The sequence below is a fragment of the Rhinopithecus bieti genome, unplaced genomic scaffold (assembly GCF_001698545.2).
Source record: "Rhinopithecus bieti isolate Rb0 unplaced genomic scaffold, ASM169854v2 scaffold_6946, whole genome shotgun sequence".
NCBI classification, from domain to species: domain Eukaryota; kingdom Metazoa; phylum Chordata; class Mammalia; order Primates; family Cercopithecidae; genus Rhinopithecus; species Rhinopithecus bieti.
This window is the reverse complement of record NW_016805697.1, coordinates 2953690-2970967: the sequence shown is the minus strand read 5'-3', so window position 1 is coordinate 2970967 and position 17278 is coordinate 2953690. Positions and strand designations below refer to the sequence as shown.

Genomic DNA, 17278 nt, shown 5'->3' with positions numbered 1-17278 from the left:
TGGGTACTATATGGAGTATACTGGAATCACCAGTGGGAAAATACTACAGTTGTATAGGTTGACTACATACTGGCCATTAATTTTTAGGCTTAAGTCACTACTTATGAGCTATGTTTTAGCCCTAACTGGAAGGATCCACGGCCAAGCTGAACTTGTAGGTACTTCATACTTAAGCCCTTAATTGATCAAAGGCAGAGAAAAAGTGTACTAGTTAATGCAGTTCAGGGCAAACTTACTCTTTATAGTTGATTGCAGCAGTTCTCAAACTTTTTGGTCTCAGGACCCCTCTTTACACTGTTAAAAATTACTGAGATACCCAAAGAACTTTTGTTTATGTGGATTATGGCTATTAACATTTACTGTGTTAGAAATTAAAATAGAAATATTTAAAACAAATTCATAAATCCATTTAAAAGTAACAATAATAAACCCATTACATGTTAATATAAATATTACATTTTTATGAAACATGACTATTTTCCAACAGAAAAAGGTTAGTGAGAAGAGCAGCACTGTAACATTTTTGCAAATCTCTGTAATGTGTGTGCTTAATAGAAAACAACCGTATTCTGTATTCTTGGACATCTACACTAACCAGTTACAATATCTTGTACTGATTGAAATTTACAAAGAGAATCGGGTCGCACAAAGATATGCAGTTGGAAAAGGGAGAAGTATTTTCATAGATAAATGTGGATATTCTTTGATACTACACTTAAACTGACAAGTGTAAGTTTTCTTCAAATTAGATGCACATGGAATTTGAAACCATATCAATGAAATCTGTGTACTCCATTACATTAAAATCCATTGCCCTTTGAAAGGATCTTTTATCTGTATATGATTTTATAATATGCACTGGTCATTTGTAAAACATTGGTTCACTGAGTTATGTATTTCTCTGCTGAATGCTGACACACTTCATTATAGAATATTAAAAAAAAAAAAATCACAGAAAACGTCTGGCAACTACCCAGGCTACATATGTATAGTTTGCCTGTCAGTAATATTTTCAAGTAAAAATAATTTCTATAAGAAATAAATCAAGTAGTTCAGTGTAAGCACCCACACCAGTGCTTTTCTTTGAGACCACCAGTATACTTTAGTATGCAGCAGAAGTGCTTTACCCGTACCTCCCATTGTGCCACACAAACTATTAAAAGAGTTAAAATTTAATAAAAGTAATAATTTTTACTGCTTCATCAAGGACATTCTTAAGGCTTTTTCTTTTCTTTTTTAACTAAATACATGGCAATGAAGAATATGGCTACTAGTACAGTTTTGTGTTACGGCTTTGATTCCTGCTAAGGTGCCAAGAGTTTTTATTAAACCATTCCTTTTGGAGCCACTAGTGCAAATGTCAACACAGTAAAAAGGCAAAAAAAAAAAAAAAAAAAAAAAAAAAAAGTCTTATTACAGTTAGGAAAATAATTTTGACCTTACAGATACCCTAAAAGGGTCTAGTCTGAAGTCTACAAACCACACCTTGAGAACCACTAGTTCTTGCAATGTTGCCTCTGACAGGGAAAGCAGGAATGAAGTGTTATCTTCATTATCCATTTACCCTATGCAAATCAGTTCCCCTGGAGGTCTTTTTAAACACTGTTTATGAAATTGAATGCTCTAGTTATAGAGAAAACATAAAATGCTAGAGGTCTGGTTTTATTTGGGTTTTAAAGGCACTGCAATTTACACTTATCCCCTCCTCCCAACCAGACTTAAATGGAGGCAGAAATCAGTATCTCAGATACAGTTTTAGCTTGAGGCACTTGAAAAACCTTTTCCCCAGTGGCATAGAGAAGATATACTGTTCAACCTAAGCTTTGTAATGAACAAGGTAATATTTTACACCAACCCCTGGAGTGTATTAGTAACAGTAAACAAAACAAAATCATTCACTTCTTTTTTGGTAAAGAATGTGCACTGTGGTTAAATTCACAGGCATCCAACAGTTTCCTGCTTCAGGGTTGCACCCTAAACATGGAATCATACAAATAAGAAGAAACAATTGTCATTGTGAAAAATTCAATCTTCAATATACAGTGACTAGATTTTCTAGATAACTAAAGATAAGCACTTCTTTCAATTAATCAACATTATAACAATAAATCAATATAAATAGAAATTAAGTACTTCACAACTGATTATGTCCTAATTGCTAGATTATAGAATTTAGCAATTCTGAACATTTAACTTGAACATCCTGTGTCCCAAGGGTTGTGCAATTTTATTAAGATGTTTCTGTTAGATTTTCATGCAGCATATTATTTTTTATAGCACCTATACTTTTTGAAGACATTTTTCAGGATGTTCTATATTTTCAAATGCAAATTTACTAATAGAAATATTGTCAGCTTTGGTGGAAAAACTATAAAGTTATCACATACCAAGAAGGCTTTACTCTCCTTGTGACATGTACTTTACCTTGTATCACATTCAACACTTCATTAGATGATCGCTTTCCCATAATAATCAGGAAAAGCGGAAACTGATCTGTTTTTTGAGTTCGAATGGTTTGTGCCACAACACTGCCAAAGTGTCTATTGCACATAGTCAGAAATCTAAAAGGAGACAAAATACAAAGTAAGTTTTGCTTTGTAGTTTAATAGATTTACTAGTACTTCAACAAAGAACTCATTGTGTTGTTAGTTATGTTAAATTAGACAGCCTGCCTGATATCAGTATGTAAAATCTTGCTATATTGAGTTTTCAAACATATCTGACATGATACAGAAGTGATTATCACATAGAAAAGCAGGAAGCATACCCTAAATGCTGTCTGGAGCTGACAGCATAGGATTCTTCGTCTTCTTTTTTTTTTTTTTTCTTTGAGACAGAGTCTCTCTCTGTCGCCCAGGCTGGAGGGCAGTGTTGTGATCTCAGCTCACTGAAACCCCTGCCTCCTGGGTTCAAGCATTTTCTGCCTCAGCCTCCTGAGTAGCTGTGATCACAAGCTCCCACCACCACACCTGGCTAATTTTTTTTTTTTTGTATTTTCAGTAGAGACGGGGGTTTCACCATCTTGGCCAGGATGGTCTTGAACTCCTGACCTCATGATCCACCTGCCTTGGTCTCCCAAAGTACTAGGATTACAGGTGTGAGCCACTGCGCCCGGCAGGATTCTTAAGTCTTAAACACTACAACACTACCCTTAAACTATGAGAAAATTAAACTAAATTAATTTCAAGAGGATAAAATTTCTTAAATAGAGTAATACAGCATTGTACAAAGACAGACTGACTAGCATCATCCTAAAAAACAGATTTTAGCAACATTTTCACAAGTCTTTAGAATCAAGAACTGTACTTTACAATTATGTTTTCTCCAGTAGTAGCAGGTCTTCTAGTTTCATACTCAGCGTGAGATAAAAATAATAATTCTAAGCTTTTGACCAAAAAAAGCTCTAAGATATTAGCATACTGAAGTCTAGCATTAGTATTCTTAACACGATCTGGAATAAATGAAAAAACTGATAAAGCTTTTCTCTTCTATTAGAGGACTGTTTGAAATTAGCATTTCTTTCAAGAGAAAAGGGTAGCTTATGATATGTTTTCAGATCTGATGGTAAAAAGTAAATGTCATAATAATAATGAATTATGAAAGACCAAATGCAAATATAGAATGCTTTAATAAGATCCAATTTAATAAAGTCTGTAAAAATAATGGACTTTTAATAACACAGGTCACAAAAGGCAAAACAGTGGAAATTCTGGGGACTAGCCACTGGTACTGGCTTATTAATTCTTAATTATGTTCATGAAAGGCAACTTAAATCGTGTGTTTTCTTATGCCTTATGATAATATTTTAGGTAACAGCTCCTCTGAAATGTATGTTCTAGCTGATGAGCAAAGTCCTGTCATCGCATGCATTAGAAGGTAAATCTATTTGAAAAGACAAACGGCATCAAAATGTCATGCGTTCAGACTCATTTGATATCCAAATTCAAAACAGAATCAAACCTCTTAATTTTTAAAGCCAATACATTTTCTCTCTACAGAAATTCATCTCAGAAATTTAGACTGAATCCTCCATAAAAATCTGTGCTTTGACTATAGAAAGTAGGTGCTGTTAAGGGCAACTAGAACTGTGGGCAAGAGTGTTAAGTTAGCACCATTGCAATAAGTTCATTGGAAGGCAGGTTTAAATACACACTTAGAAGAGCAATAACCAGACCTCATGGCAATTTCATATCAGTGCCACCATGAAAATTCAAATTCTCACATTCCACAACTATGATGGGATAAAAGGTGCTCAAGCAGCCTAACCTTCTATGCCAAATTTCACACCCATATAGCTTAACTCATCGATGGGGATGTACAGATCTTGAGACTAGAAAATTAGGATATTGTTGTGCTTTTTTTTCTAAAATATTTTAAGTCAGTTTTGACTCTGACCTGATCATTGGCAACCTCTAAAATAAAAGACATAAAAAAAAAAATAGTTGGAATGTCATTTCCCACAAAAGGGAGTAAATCCTTGTTGCTTTCACACTGATTGGATTAATTAAGCAGATATAACAAATTACCTGCCCATAAGTGCTATTAAGTACTAGCTAAACAGGATACCCACCCAAAAAAAAAAAAAAAAAAAAAAAAAAAAAAGAAATAAAGGAAAGGGAGAGAGAGAGAGAAATAAAAGGGAAAAGCAGGCAAGTTTAATGATTTTAAGAATTCCATCTCAAGATAATTTTGCCTGGAAATTGCGTACTTCCCATATTCTGAAGATGGGAAGATAATGAGCAAGAAGATAAAATAATTATGAAAATACAGGTATCTTATTGGGTATAAAATATTATATAACAAAACTTTCACCACTATACAAAGCACATTTGAGGTGCAGATCTCAAAGCACACAGCCATTCAATAAATTATAAAAAAACAACAAAGTGATCAATTTTCTACAAGTTACTGGAAAATCACTCTAATTTTTTGGAAGTAGTTGGGAGATACACAGGGATCACACAGCCAGCTGACACTTTATGGTAGCCTTAACCAACAATTTATTCTAATCAAAGAGAGACTTAAAATTTTAATTAATCTGATCAATCTTCCCAAAATATGAATTATGTTTGAGATTTTCAAATTGCAATCATCAAAAGCCTGTGGGGTCAATGGACAGTATGAAATTGTAGAAATTCCTACTTGTCAGTTCATTCCATTATAATTAACAAGAAGGTGGTACTTCACAGCACAGATGTCAAATCTTTTTCGTGGCTAGGAGACTCTGCTTCTTCCTGCCAAGATCATTCATGCACAGGGCTACCATTCATAACACACTACCAGCAGCAAAAAATTCAGTTCACAACATTAGAAGGAAAATAGACGGGGGAAAAACCAGTCATTTTAAGAGAAAATGTGTGGTTCTCATAATTGTGGTATTTTCTTCTTTTTGAAGAGATAAAAGTGTACCAGTGCATCCAGTGGCAGGGCCAAAGCTGTCAACCAACTGCACATGGCATTCATCAGAGTTAGATGTCATGAAGGGATAAATAGTTTCCAAGTAAATTCCTGCAATCTCAAACCCAAAGTGGAGAAGCAAGGGCAAACCATTCTATAACAAAGGGAAATGGCTCTGTTTTTAAATAATAAAGTTTCTGAATAAATCAAACAGCCTACCCATCATATAACATTTGAGGACAGGACTAACAAGTTGCCAAATCAACCCAAGGCCAAATGCTAAAATTACAAATTTGAAAAGACAAAGAATAAAGGAATGATACAAGGGAAGAAGGGAGAGAAGGAAGAAGGAAGGGTTGAGGCAATGAGTGAAACAAAATAGTTAATCGTAAGTCAGATATACTTTTATATTTTCCAGTTCTTGCTATTAGAAAACTGGTAAGAAAAGACGAAATGGTTTTAATTTAAAGTTTGGAGAGAAATATAAACAGAATATCTGATGGTTAGCATATATTAATCACTTGTAAAATTTTTCATTGCTGAAGCATAGATATTTCTATCTTGTTAATGGAAACCAGGATTACTAATAAATCAGATATGGCAAAAAGTAATCTTGTTTAAATTCAAAACAGGATATTGTTTAATTTCTTTCAACTTAAGTCATAATTACCTAAGTCACTGGCTTTCACCAAGCTGTACTGTAACATAAAATATATATTAAATGGAACCTAGCAATTCAGGGGAAGGGAGGTGAAATTCCACATATGCTCACTGCCTACCTACCATATACCAGGTGCTGTAAAAGGAAGAATATTTGATAAAAATTAGAAGGCACAAAACTGTCAACTACTCTATTTAAGGGTTCCTGATTACTACATTTCAGTGTGATTCCCATGAGTTTAAAGGAACCTCAGGTATAAAGTGGCAATAACACTTATCTTTAAAACACTTGTCTTCTTGTAAGGACAAAATAAGATACAGAGAACACTTGGACTTGTGCCTAAAATATGGTAGGCCCTTAAAATTGGTCGCTATTTTACTATTATTAAATGCATAATAATATTTAACACTTTTATCATCATTTCTTTTAGGATTAAAAATGATAGTTTATACCTACAGGCCAGCACTAAGAGACTTTATTTTGCACAGGAAGATACGGTAGCTAAGATTTATTGACTAAACAAACACTGTCACTGTTTTGTTTTGTTTTTTTTCATTCAGAAAATGAATGGGCAGGTATCAATATTTAGAAAATAAGACAATACATTATAGATGCTACATTTGTGCAATACCACAAAATTTTAAACATTTACAACTGGATACAAAACTAAAATCACTATTTTCTTTTAAATACACTTATATTTAATCATAACATGGCGAAAGGTCAAGGGGGAAGTAGACCCATGTGGAAAGGACATCCTCCCTTTATAACAACTTGCTCTCCTGGGAAGAAATCCATTCCTGGGATTACTAAACTAGCTTAATGAGAACAAGAGGGAGAACCCACTACCATGAGAACAGTCAAGGACATGGTGGGTCCATGACCCAGACATCTCCCATTAGGCTCCACCTCTTAAAGGTTGCACCTCCCAACATTTCCACACTAGGAATTAAGGTTCCCATATGAGTTTTGGTGGGGACACTCAAACCATTGCATAATCCTAAATCTTTGGTTTAAACTAAACTAAGTTAGGAAAACAGAGTGTATGACTAAACTAGGGGAAACTAAAGGTAACGGTCGTGATCCTCAATCTTTAGTGGCCTATAAATCACCTAGGGAATTTACTTAAAAGGCAAGTTCCTCAGCCCCATTCCCCCAGAGAAGGTGATTCAATAGGTTTGGGGTAAGGTTCAGGAAACAGCCTTTTTAATAGGTCTCCAACCCCCCCCCAGGTAATTTTGATGCAAGTGATTAATGGCCACACTTTGAGACACATTGCTTTCTGGACACAGGACTTTCTTTGTAAGGCTTTAATCTGTCTCTGAAGGCAGTTCTTAAAAGAAGTCATCATAAAAATGTTTTGGGTAATGATAGCTTCACTGGACCAAGGGTCTAGTCTCCTGAGGCAACCACTTTAAAAATATTCATTCTCACTCGCTTCATTTGTATGGGTAAACTCCAATCTGATCTGAAAAAATACTAATAAATACCTCAAAAGTCTGCGAGCTCCATGTGACGGAAGGAAAACGAAGCAGGGAAGGGGAAGTTGTAATATAACATAGAGTGGTCAGAGAAAGTCTCAATGAAACGCTGACATTTGATCAAAGACTCAAAAGAGGTGAAGGAGGAAATGAAATATTTATCTCAGGGAAGAGAATTTCAGGTGTAGAGAATGGCAAATAAAAGACCTTGAAGTCGGAAAGTATCTAGCATATTTGAAAGGTAACAAGGAGGTTACTATAGCTGGCGCAGAGTGAAGCATAAAAGACAAAAATTGATGAGTTTTACTAAGCTTTCATGGTAAAACACACACACAGACACACACACACACATCCACCGCAGAAAAAAACAAAAACAAAAACACCATAACTAGGCCAAAAGATAAATAACAAATGGGGAAATTTTCTGAATTCCAAACCACAAAAAAGCTCATTTACTCATTATATATATAATTCTCACAAACTAGTAAGTAAAAGATAAACAAAAAATATATAAAGAAAGTTTCTAGAAATGGACACAGTAATAGCACATAAGTATGTTAAAAAGATATGCAAAATTACACATACTGAATTTGCTCCTAATAGCTACATATATATATTCGAGATGGAGATGGAGTCTTGCTCTGTCACCCAGGCTGGAGGGCAGTGACGCCATCTTGGCTTACTGCAACCTCTGCCTCCCGAGTGATTCTCCTGCTTCAGCCTCCCAAATAGCTGAGATTATAGGCACGTGCCACCATGCCTGGCTAATTTTTGTATTTTTAGTAGAGATGGGGTTTCACCATGTTGGTCAGGCTGGTCTTGAACTCCTGATCTCAAGTGATCCCCCCGCCTCGGCCTCCCGAATTGCTGGGATTATACAGGTGTGAGCCACCATGCCTGCCTAAAGCTATATTTAAAAAAAAGAAAAAAGAAAAAAAAAATTTTTCACCTGTCAGATTAGTAAAGAAAAAAAAAAACAAAACTGGCTTTGGCAAGGTAACAGAAAAACCAGGAAAAAGCCACTACTATACACTGTTAGTATAAGTGAAATTGATACAATTCCTTCATGGGAAATTTGCCAATTAAAATTATAAATGCATACATACTCTTAACTAAGCATTTAGACTATAGATGTATTTTCATGTGGAAATCACCTATGTACACAGTTACTGGATGTTTGTTAACAGCAGAATACTGGGTGTAATCCATCAATAATTGGATGCAGTAGCTCACACCAGTAATCCCAGCACTGTGGGAGGCCAAGGTGGGGGGAGGAAATTGCTTAAGCCCAGGAGCTGAAGACCAACCTGGATAACAAAGCGAGACCTGCCTCTACAAAAAATAAAAAAATTAGCTGGCATGGTGTCATATGCCTATCGTCCCAGCTACTTGAGAGGCTAGGGCAGAAGGATCGCTTGAGGCCAGGAGTTTGAGGTTATAGTGAGCCATGATCATGTCACTGCCCTCCAGCCTGGGCAACAGAGTGAGACCCTGTGTCTAAATCAATCAATCTTGGTTAAATAAAATTATAGTATATTATGGGATTTAAAGAGATACTATGTAGCCATTAAATAGATTTCTTTATTAACTGATATGGAATATCTTTATGAAGTAATGTTAGTGATAAAAGGAAGGTATTAAATTGTGTTTACCATTTGTGTAAAACTGGGGAAAAATAAATATATATTAATTTGGTTTCTCTTTTTTTTTTTTTTTGGTGTGAGAGTCTCGCTCTGTCGCCCAGGCTGGAGTACAGTGGTGCAATCTTGGCTCACTGCAACCTTCGCCTCCTGGGTTCAAATGATTCTCCTGCCTCAGCTATCTGCGTAGCTGGGATTACAGGCACGCGCCACCACATCTGGCTAATTTTTGTATTTTTAGTAGAGATGGGGTTTCACTATGTTGGTCAAGTTGGTCTCGAACTCCTGACCTTGTGATCCGCCTGCCTCAGCCTCCCAAAGTCTTGAGATTACAGGCGTGAGCCACTGAGCTCGGCCATTAATTTGTTTATATACAAAATAAACCTCTGGATGGATAAATAAGAACATTGCCTCTGGTAAGGGTCACATAAATACGGGGTTAAGAAGGAAACTTTTTACTAGATACCTTTTTATGCCTTTGAATTTTGATTAATGTGAATGTGTTAGCCAATCATAAAACTGGTAAAAGAGCAAGTCCCTTACATAAAGAAAAACTGTATGTAATACCAAACCTTTAACAGTGTTAATCACATTTTTCTATTTTATATGAGTTTTCTGTTCAAATCCATCTTTTTTGCAGTGGTGTGATCTTGGCTCACTGCAACCTCTGCCTTGCGGGCTCAAGTGATCCTCCTACCTCAGCCTTTGAAGTAGCTGGGACTACAGGTAAGCGCCACCATGCCCGGATAATTTTTGTATTTTTTTTGTAGAGATGGGTTTCACTGCATTGCCCAGACTTGTCTTGAACTCATGGGCTCAAGCAATCCACTGGCCTCAGTCTCCCAAAGTGCTGGGATTACAGGCATGAGCCACTACACCCGAACCTCAAATTTTTTTCTAAATGGACAGTATAATGCCTCACCATGCAAATGCACATATTGTATGCATGTTGGAGAACGCAAACCAAAGGTAATTTTTAAGAAAACACAGGATGAGATTTTGGGAGAATATAACTTAAAAAAGCATATCTCATCTGCCTGAGGCTTCCTGTAATAGTAAACTGTTAAATTATCTCAATAGATTAGTAGACTTTTAAAAAACCATGTAATTTTTTTTTTTTTTTGAGATGGAGTTTTGCTCTTGTTGCCCAGGCTGTAGTGCAATGGTGTGATCTCGGCTCACCTCAACCTCCACCTTCCAGGTTTAAGTGATTCTTCTGTCTCAGCCTCCCGAGTAGCTGGGATTACAGGCATGTGCCACCACGCCTGGCTAATTTTGTATTTTTAGTAGAGACAGAGTTTGTCCATGTTGGTCAGACTGGTCTCGAACTCCTGACCTCAGGTGATCCGCATGCCTCGGCCTCCCAAAGTGCTGGGATTACAGGTGTAAGCCACCGAGCCCGGCAAAAGCCATGTAATTTCTTAATCTTTCTCCTTGTTTCCATCTATAAATCACTCAAATGCAAAAGACTTTGAGGCACTGGAAGTTTAATAACAATGGTATAGCTAATCTATAGGAGACTAATTTATCCTAATTTTTTTGAGGAACAATAATCATAAATAATAATTGGCTTTTTCTTACCACTAAGAACATAAACATTTATTTTAAGAACTTGAAAATTTATTCATAAAAGGGTGTTTACTTTTCTCAAGTGTTGATCATAGACTCTTAGGAGGGATAATAGAGAACATCTAATTCAATCTCTTATCAAATGTAGAAATTCCTTCTATAGTAAAGAAAAGATTCATTTTCCAGGGCCTGAATAAGAGAGCCAATTTATGTTTAATGCCATATAACATTTCTTCTGTGTTTTGTCTTTTATTAATAAATAAATATTTGTGAGGGCCCACCAACTATATGACGAGATAAGACATGGTTTTTGTCTTTAGCATAATAAGAATATTTTGCCTTTGATAAATCAAGGCCCCCAAACAGTAAATGTAATCTAGTATATTACTGGGGTCTAGATTCAGTGGTTCAGATGAAGTGCTGGGGAAAATCAGAGAAAGGAATGGGTGCTTAGAAGTCAGGGAGAACTTGATGATGTACGGTGCAACTCCTAGGACAGCTAGTAGAAGAAGAACCATCGCTTACTCACCTCTGCATTCCTAGCACCTACTATATTTATTGCATGAATGGGCCAATTCATGCTTCAATACTCTTTATCTTCACTATGACAATGTTGATTGTACAATCTTCCTTTTTCTCTTCCAACTACTTTTGAAATCAGTTTAATTCAAAGATAGTCAGTGTGAATAAGTTTCAGGGCCCTTTTCACTGTGTTTCCACCTCCACAGGTCACTTGAACCCTCAAAATAAGCAGGTGTTGGTCCACAAGTATATGATTCTAAACTTACTGTCTGATTTTTAGCAAACTGCATTTTTTATACAATTTCATCCTGTCTCCACCCACTGACGGAAAATGTGACTTAGAAAAGGTATAAAATATCCAAATATTAATATATTAGAGAGAAATTAGGAATTACTGCAAGCAGTATAGTATTGTGGGAAGAACAAAGACTATGGAGTTGAACAAATCTGATTTTGTAAATTAGCTGTTTCTTTCAATAATTTAAGGGCCTCAGCTTTCTCATCTATAAAACGAAGATAATGATACCTACTTTTGGAATTGGTCTGTGGATTAACAAATACTACTCCTTTTTCTTTCTTTTGTGTGCTTCAGAGTGAAAATTGGTTTTCCACCCCATCTCTCCAAATTAAGGATATGGTGAAATGTTTCCTAAAATAAGTTACAGCACCAATCTCAGACTCAGATTACTAAACAGGAAGTTATTCTTTACACCATGCTTGCCACTGTATTATACTGCTGCATAACTTCTAGAATATGCACCAACATCATTGTAAGATAATGTCCTACTAAGAGCAGAGATTTAAAGTATATGTATCTCTACTTTAAATCTATCTATATATTTAACATTGTCATGTTCTCTAATTTTTTCTAGCTGCCAAATTTAGAGACTTTGTTTTTATTTTCGTTTTTGGATTTTTTTAAAGGGATAGGGTCTCACTCTGTTGCCCAGGCTGGAGTGCAGTGGCATGATCATAGTTCACTGAAGGCTTAACTCCTGGGCTCAAGTGATCCTTCTGCCTCAGCCTCCCGAGTAGCTGGGACTACTACAGGCATGCACCACCATGCCCAGCTAAGTTTAAAAAAAACAAAATTTAAGGCTGGGCATGGTGGCTCACGACTGTAATCCCAGGACTTTGGGAGGCTGAGGTGGGCGGATCACGAGGTCAGTTCAAGACCAGCCTGGCCAACACCGTGAAACCCTGTCTCTACTAAAAATACATAAAGTAGCCGGGCGGGATGGTGGGCGCCTGTAATCCCACTTACTCGGGAGGCTGAGACAGGAGAATTGCTTGAACTGGGGAGGTGGGGGTTACAGTGAGCTGAGATCCCACCATTGCACTTCAGCCTGGGTGACAAAGCGAGACTCCATCTCAAAAAAAATAAATAAATAAAAATAAAAATAAGAGACACAGTCTTGTTATATTGCCCAGGCTGGTCACAAACTCCTGGGTTCAACGGATCCTTTTAAGTAACTGGGATTATAGGAATGAGCCACTGCGCCCAGCCAAATTTGGACACTTCGTGATTTTATCATTATATAAAATGTTTCAGCATCATTTATTTCAGGGTTGGTTGGTTGCTCTTGGAACCTTGACATTTACACATAATGTCCTTATGTATTTGAAAACAACTATCACCCTAGTGGATATAAAAATGTGGGAGTGCATGGCCGGGTGCCGTGGCTCACGCCTGTAATCCCAGCACTTTGGGAGGCCAAGGCGGGTGGATCATGAGGTCAGGAGATCAAGACCGTTCTGGCTAACACAGTGAAACCCCATCTCTATTAAAAATACAAAAAAAATTAGCCGGTCGCGGTGGCAGGCGCCTGTAGTCCCAGCTACTCAGGAGGCTGAGGCAGGAGAATGACGTGAACCCGGGAGGCGGAGCTTGCAGTGAGTCGAGATGGCGCCACTGCACTCCAGCCTGGGCGACAGAGCGAGACTCCGGCTCAACAACAACAAAAAAAAACTAGGAGTGCTTCAGTTGCAATCTCACCCACAGGAGGAAAGTCTTTAACAGATAAGTGACCAGGAAAACAGAATATTGGCATCTTAGTCACTCATCAAAGCTTTCAAGCAAGAGCTGATTGTAACCCAGCATTTATTATGGCTCACTTGAGACAACTGATGTTTAACACAAAGAGTTGAATAGACAGGTTGACTGTGTAGGCTTTTCCTCTAAACTTTATATCTGTTATGAGTTAGGTAATCAAAAAGGAGTATTTAAGGATCACATCGCCTAAACTCCCTAAAGAATTATCATTACTGAAAAAAAGATTAAATACAAAGCCCTCTGCTTTTACAGGGGATTCATATTTTAAAAATCTATTTAAAATAATCTGTCTTCTGCAAAACAACATTAAGTTTATTGTCTATTACTTTTCCTATGGACTCTCAAATAAAATCATGCAACAAAATTCTCCCTTGACTTCAGTGTCAGGAAATCTTGAGAAGAACTATTATGATTCCATATGTCAGACGAGAACCATAAATGGTAAAATGTAAATGCTCTCAGGTGTATGATCTGGCACATAAGAGAAATACAATATATATATATGGAATGGACAGATGAAAAAGTGATTATATGCCTAAGACATTTCCTTTCTCTCCTTTACCTACTGGAATTCTAGAGCTAAACTTCAACTCAGGTTCTTATAAATGTATCTATTTGCTACTTTTAATTGGTTTACATCCAATTTTATTTTTTATTTTCCTATTTTATATTGTATGTACAGAGATTATGAGATTATGTATAGAGATTATATCAATTTTTTAAAGGAGGCAAAATGTAAATGCTAAATGGAAAAAAACCCCAGACAGATATACAGAGAGAGAATATAAGAGGAGCAAGAATTTTCCCAATTCAAGCACACTATATGGCACACAGTTATGGTACACAGTTTAATGGTATATAGTACACAGTATATGGTACACATATGGTACACATCTTAATGAATACTTTTTTTGGATAAAGAAATGAATAGATGGTAGAATGAATGAGACAGTAAAAAGCTAAAATGAATGATAATGAAATAACTATCACGAGGAATCTGTGTCCTTAAAAGCATGTAAATACCATGATTTTAAAATGTATAAACCAGTAAACTTGCTCACAGTACCCTATAAAACTTTAAAAAGTCACTTAGAAAGATGGTTTATGAATAATTAGAATACAGTAGTGATGAACGGCAGGCAGCACAGGCCATTAGGAACATACTATTCCCAAAACTAACTGTGAGTTTCCTAGACTGAGAATGCATCAGTATTCCATAAGTTCTGACTATCTGGATTTCAGTAAGGCATATAAAAGGTGTTCCAAAAGATCCTTTAGATAAGATTCAGAAATACAGGATAAGGTAGATAAGTTCATTTGTCATCAAAATATTGAATCTATAGAATGCTACCAAATTGAGAGTAGTGTCAAATAGTTTACTAGCTGGCTTTGTCCTGTTAACATTTTCATAAATATCTGAGACAAATAAAATATTTACATGTAGATAAATGCACTGAGCACTTACTCTGCACCAGACTTTAAAATCAATCATCCCATTTAATTCTAATAACTCTCTGAGGAATGTAGTTTTATTTCCATTTCATGGTATGACAACTGCAGGCCAGGTGTGGCGGCTCATGCTTGTAATCCCAGCACTTTGGGTTGCCAACGTGGGCGGATCACCTGAGGTCAGGAGTTTGAGACTAGCCTGGCCAACATGGTGAAACCCCGTCTCTACTAAAAATACAAAAAAATTAGCCAGGCATGGTAGCGTGAGTTTGTAGTTCCAGCTACTCAGGAAGCTGAGGCAGGAGAATCACTTGAACCTGGGAGGTGGAGGTTGCAGTGAGCTGAGATTGTGCCACTGCAGTCCAGACCGGGTAACAGAGTGAGACTCTGTTTCAAAACAACAACAACAACAACAAAACAAACAAACAAAAAACTGTAGCTAGAGGGTTTAAGCAACTCACCCACAGTCATTATGGTGGCCTAGTGGCATAACTACAATTCCAATCCTGCTCTGAATAAATCTAAAGCTCATTTATATTCTTAATCATCATGATGTTCTAAATTCTTATAACATCAACAAATAATTATTTAGCATTTTAATAAGAAACAAAAGTGGAAAAGATTGATATAACTCTTATCCTTATAAGGCTTATATTCATTGGAAGAAATATAAAATAAAATTTAAAGTAATCAAAAGGAATGGCTTATTATGGAAAGTTCTAGGAGGGTGCTATGAAAAAGAATGATGGTGAAGCCTTCTCTAGAAAGGTTAATCAGAACTTTCTGAAGGAATATATAGACAGGACAGAAAAATGGGCTAATTTCTGTCTTTCTGATAACTTCTTTTATTCTCAAGCAACTAGTGGGGGAAGCTGGGAAGGGGAGGTAGAGAGGGAAACGATATATTTGTGGAATGAAGAGTAGTATGAAATAGATATCTCATTCAGGCAAAGAAAACTAACTAGAGAATCCCAAATCCCAGTAGGCTTGCCCAGCATTATTGTGTGCTTATTTGAAGCTTGTATTTATTTAAAAGAGAGAGAGAGAGAGAAAAAGGAGAAGAGAAGAGAAGAGAAGAGAAAAGATAGTGTGATTTTCTCTAGCTGTGTTCAACTGCAATACAGAAGGTGAACAGGTGGGTCCAACAAAATGAGTGTAACAGAGAGAGTTTAAAGTATCACAAGAAAATTATAATGATGAACCTCAAAGTCTAAATAGGATGAGGAATATGAAAATCGGATATAGGAAAGCGTAGATGGCGTGTGAGAAGGGTCAACAGATTGGAAGGCATAAGGAGATAAAAAAGTCTTTAGGACCAGTGATACCTGAACAAATAAATAGGAGTGGTAGGAAGTGGTGATCAGAGCCAGACGGTTGAAATCAAAATATATGAGGTGATATAGTTTCTATTAGTGACTCATCTAAATGTAAATACAAGGAAGAAGAAAAATTTTCTGGAGAACATGTCTAGGAACCGAGAGGATCAAGAATGATGACAGGAGTACAGATGATAAGGACTTAAGACTCATTTGTGGGTGATAAAACTTGTGAAGGTCAATAGACAGAATCTGAACCCCAAACAATCTTGTCGATCAACTGCATTAGTAAAGAATGGCAGAAATCTGGTTTAGCATTAACTCAAGTTGGAAAACAACAATGGGGTTTTAGTTGATTCCCTGAGTTCAACAGAAGCCCACAATAAAATTTCAGAATAGAACTGTGCATAGCACCAGACAAACCTCCTCTAGAGCACTGTGCTTGATCCCAGCACCTTCAGAAGGGGCTGAGCCTAGACACACCATCGTATGAAGAACAGTGAAAAGAACTAATTATATTTGGTAGGAAGAGGCAGGGAAAATAGGACTAATGAGAGCTAGGGTTACATTGATAAGAGGCTATTATAATGCAATAGAGAAGTTAGGCTTATATCAGGTAACTGCAAAACCAGAACCAAAAAGGATAAAGTTGTAGAAGTTCTCTATAGAAGAAGCATTTTAGTAAAGACATTTCCAGTTTTTAGAGCAGCTAAAAAAAAAAAAAAAAAAGCTATCTTTTGAAGCTTTCATTTCCTTGTCTTGGCAATATTCAAGCACAGGCTGGAGCAACATCAGTTAAGCATGTTATAGAAAAAAAGGCCTGAGTGGCCGCCAGTTGTACTGCTAAGGACATGTCTAAACCCTAACGCTAAGACTGGGTGAATTTCACGTTTATTTGTTCCTCGACCAAAAGGTCCATGGACTTCCCTTATACCTCCTGCAGGACTTTGCACACTAGATAGTTATCTAATACATTTCTCTTGCTGAATCATTCAGCATGGCAAGATCATGGGAAAAAAAGCATTACGTGGTAGAAAAGCACAGGTAGCACTGGGATTTATATCTGGTATAGCCACTGCAATGACCTCACAGAACCTCTCTGAGACACAGTTTCCTCACATGTGAGATGGCATCTTGCTATTTACCCTGCAGAATTGTGGAAAAGATTAAATTATATATATATATATATA

General features: G+C 36.6%; 1 protein-coding gene across 1 annotated transcript in view; it reads right to left on the bottom strand.

Annotated features, from left to right (window-relative positions):
- FAF1 (Fas associated factor 1) overlaps positions 1-17278 on the bottom strand; it is a 222464-nt gene that overhangs the window by 97946 nt on the left and 107240 nt on the right. Inside the window, exon 8 of the mRNA XM_017873517.1 lies at positions 2425-2561. Within this exon, the coding sequence (XP_017729006.1) occupies positions 2425-2561 (137 nt within the window). The remainder of the gene's footprint in view (positions 1-2424; positions 2562-17278) is intronic.